Source organism: Sphaeroforma arctica, assembly GCF_001186125.1.
Source record: "Sphaeroforma arctica JP610 unplaced genomic scaffold supercont1.4095, whole genome shotgun sequence".
Classification (NCBI taxonomy): Eukaryota; class Ichthyosporea; order Ichthyophonida; genus Sphaeroforma; species Sphaeroforma arctica.
This window is the reverse complement of record NW_014036463.1, coordinates 1-2,741: the sequence shown is the minus strand read 5'-3', so window position 1 is coordinate 2,741 and position 2,741 is coordinate 1. Positions and strand designations below refer to the sequence as shown.

The 2,741-nt window shown below is 45.2% G+C and overlaps 1 protein-coding gene across 1 annotated transcript; it reads right to left on the bottom strand.

Moving 5' to 3' along the window:
• Positions 1-444: 444 nt before the first annotated feature.
• On the bottom strand, positions 445-2,732 carry SARC_14064 (hypothetical protein; the record flags this gene model as incomplete). The annotated part of the gene is made up of 2 exons (XM_014291803.1): positions 2,556-2,732; positions 445-590 (listed from the first exon to the last, which is right to left on the bottom strand). Coding segments are annotated over exons 1-2 (248 nt in total), but the record flags the coding sequence as incomplete, so codon positions are not given.
• Between the last annotated feature and the right edge of the window lie 9 nt (positions 2,733-2,741).

Below are 2,741 nucleotides of genomic sequence, written 5' to 3'. Positions count from 1 at the left end.
ATATGAGTGTGTGTGTGTATATGTGTGTACATGTTCACCACCCCTGGGCCCTCTAAGCTCACCACGCGACAGGAACTGAGAGCTCCGAGATGAATACAGATAGGACACGAGTGCCAACTACATATCCAATGTAACCTGCACTGCACCCACCCGGGAATATGGACCCATTTGCACCCGTTGAACTGAATGGGACACCTACATGTGTATAGTACCCTATAACTAAATAGAACCACTTTTGCACAAAGTGTATGACTGCTACGAGTTACTCGCGAGGGGTGTAGCGCAATGATAGACCTGCGGGCGTGTATTAAATATCACATGAATAGACAAGTGGTAGGTAGATTTGATGACGCTGCTGATAGAGAGACACGGGTGACTAAGACTAAGTATATATATATATATATATATATATATATATATATATATATAAGCATAACCACACACCTGAGAATGTGCTCACCATCCAGCCGAGGAACAGGCACGGCATTCAGGAGCGACAGCCCCACAGAGAGATCAAACATGTACCTGGCAAACGTCTTGGTTGCCAAGGGAACGAAGCGGACCACGTGGCCTATACCCGTGGCTTCGGCCTACAAGTTTGGGTGCAGGTGTGTTTGTAGGTCATGTCGGTGGTGTATGGAACAGAGTCAGTGTGTCGGTCATTTGGAGAGGGGTGAGTGGGTACCAATTCAACGGGTGTGCGCCTTACCATGAGCGGCTGTCAGAAATATGAATATTATAATGTAAAACTGGGTTTATGCTGAACATAAACCGGGTTTATTGCCAGCCGCGACACCCCACTTTCCGTTCGTGAACACTTGTGAGGTGTGTAAGAGATGGTTTATGTGACACTTGTAAAGCGTGTGAGAGATGGTTTATGTGACACTTGTGAGGCGTGTAAGAGATGGTTTAAGTGACACTTGTGAGGTGTGTGAGAGGTGGTTTAAATGACACTTGTGAGGTGTGTGAGAGATGGTTTATGTGACACTTGTGAGGCGTGTGAGAGATGGTTTATGTGACACTTGTGAGGCGCGTAAGAGATGGTTTAAGTGACACTTGTGAGGTGTGTGAGAGGTGGTTGAAGTGACACTTGTGAGGCGTGTGAGAGATGGTTTATGTGACACTTGTGAGGCGTGTAAGATATGGCTTAAGTGACACTTGTGAGGTGTGTGAGAGATGGCTTATGTGACATTTCTGAAGAGCTAAAACCCTAAACCCCATGAGCTGGCCCGCAAGTGCTGTTCAAGTGTTTCAGGGGTTTAGGGGTTTAGGGTTTAAGGTCTTAGGTATCTTTATTTGTTTACACGCTATTGCTATATACAATGCCTGATGTCCGGGGCGGACTTGTGGCTACCGGCAGGTGTTGGCAGTTCCCGTGACCCTGCTTTTCAGGGGAGGGCGAACTGTACTATCTAAAGGCTGAGTCTTTTGCGGTCTGTGGTTGTTGTACTTGTTGGGTTGTTTTCTTTGGGTGTGGTGATCTAGTTGATGGTGGTGTACGTTTTTGACAACCGTTACTGAATTGACACAGAGTCTGTGACTAAGCTGTGACAGATATGCATATCGTGTCATTGAATATGAGATATGATACAGTGGCTCACCAGTGTATCATACTCACTACCGCATCACCGGGTCGTGGTGCACGACTGTGTCTGCCGGTAGGCATTCAAGGCGGATGAGTTCGGGGCGGAGGGTGTTTCATAGCGGAGTGTATGTTAATATATGAGCTATTCAACTTCAAGTCAATGCATATCTGTCGCAAGCATATTCGCCAGCGTCCGATCAAATCAGGTGGGGTTACGCTACTACAAATGTATGAGAGTGTAATGTCTATAGGTATGTGATTGTCCAAGTCCTGATCTATATCGAACAGGGGGTGTATGTGATGGTTCGGGAGTTTGTGTGTCCAGAACTGGGTTGCCGCTATATAGGCATTAGCCTGTGAGTGAAGTGTATTGAAGCCCATCTGCGGATTGTCTATCCATAGTATTCTGTTTGCTTGTTCAAAGCGTTGTCTGCGTTCTAACGAAGGCCAGATATACTCGTTATGTGGGTGTTCAGAGTCTATGAGGAGGGTGTGTACTATTGATTGCAGATTAACTCTGTAATGTGGTGAGATAGGTAAACACGAGCAGTACGTAAACCTGCTGTGACCCTATGGGCACAAACATACACACGCGACAAACAGCACAGGATATAACCCTTCTGAGAACAGATGCACACACACACATGTACGCAAAGGATATCAGTACACATACGCATGTATACGTGAAGAATATCAGTACACATACACTTGTATACGTGAAGAATATCAGTACACATACACATGTATACGTGAAGAATATCAGTACACATACACATGTGTAAGTGAAGAATATCAATACACATACACATGTATACGTGACGAATATCAGTACACATACACATGTATATGTGAAGAATATCAGTACACATACACATGTATACGTGAAGAATATCAGTACACATACACCTGTATACGTGAAGAATATTAGTACACATACACATGTATATGTGAAGAATTTCAGCACACATACCATCGAGTGTAGTCTGCCTCCGCCAAAGTACAGCACTTCTCTCGGCAGGTGACTGTCGACCGTTAAATCGCGAAGCAAGGACACAGCAGTCCCCTCATACATCACAAATGAAGTGTGTGCATAGGGCACCACACCATTCCACCGGCTGTGGAGAAGAAGAAGGAATGAGTGATGCTTAAAGACCTC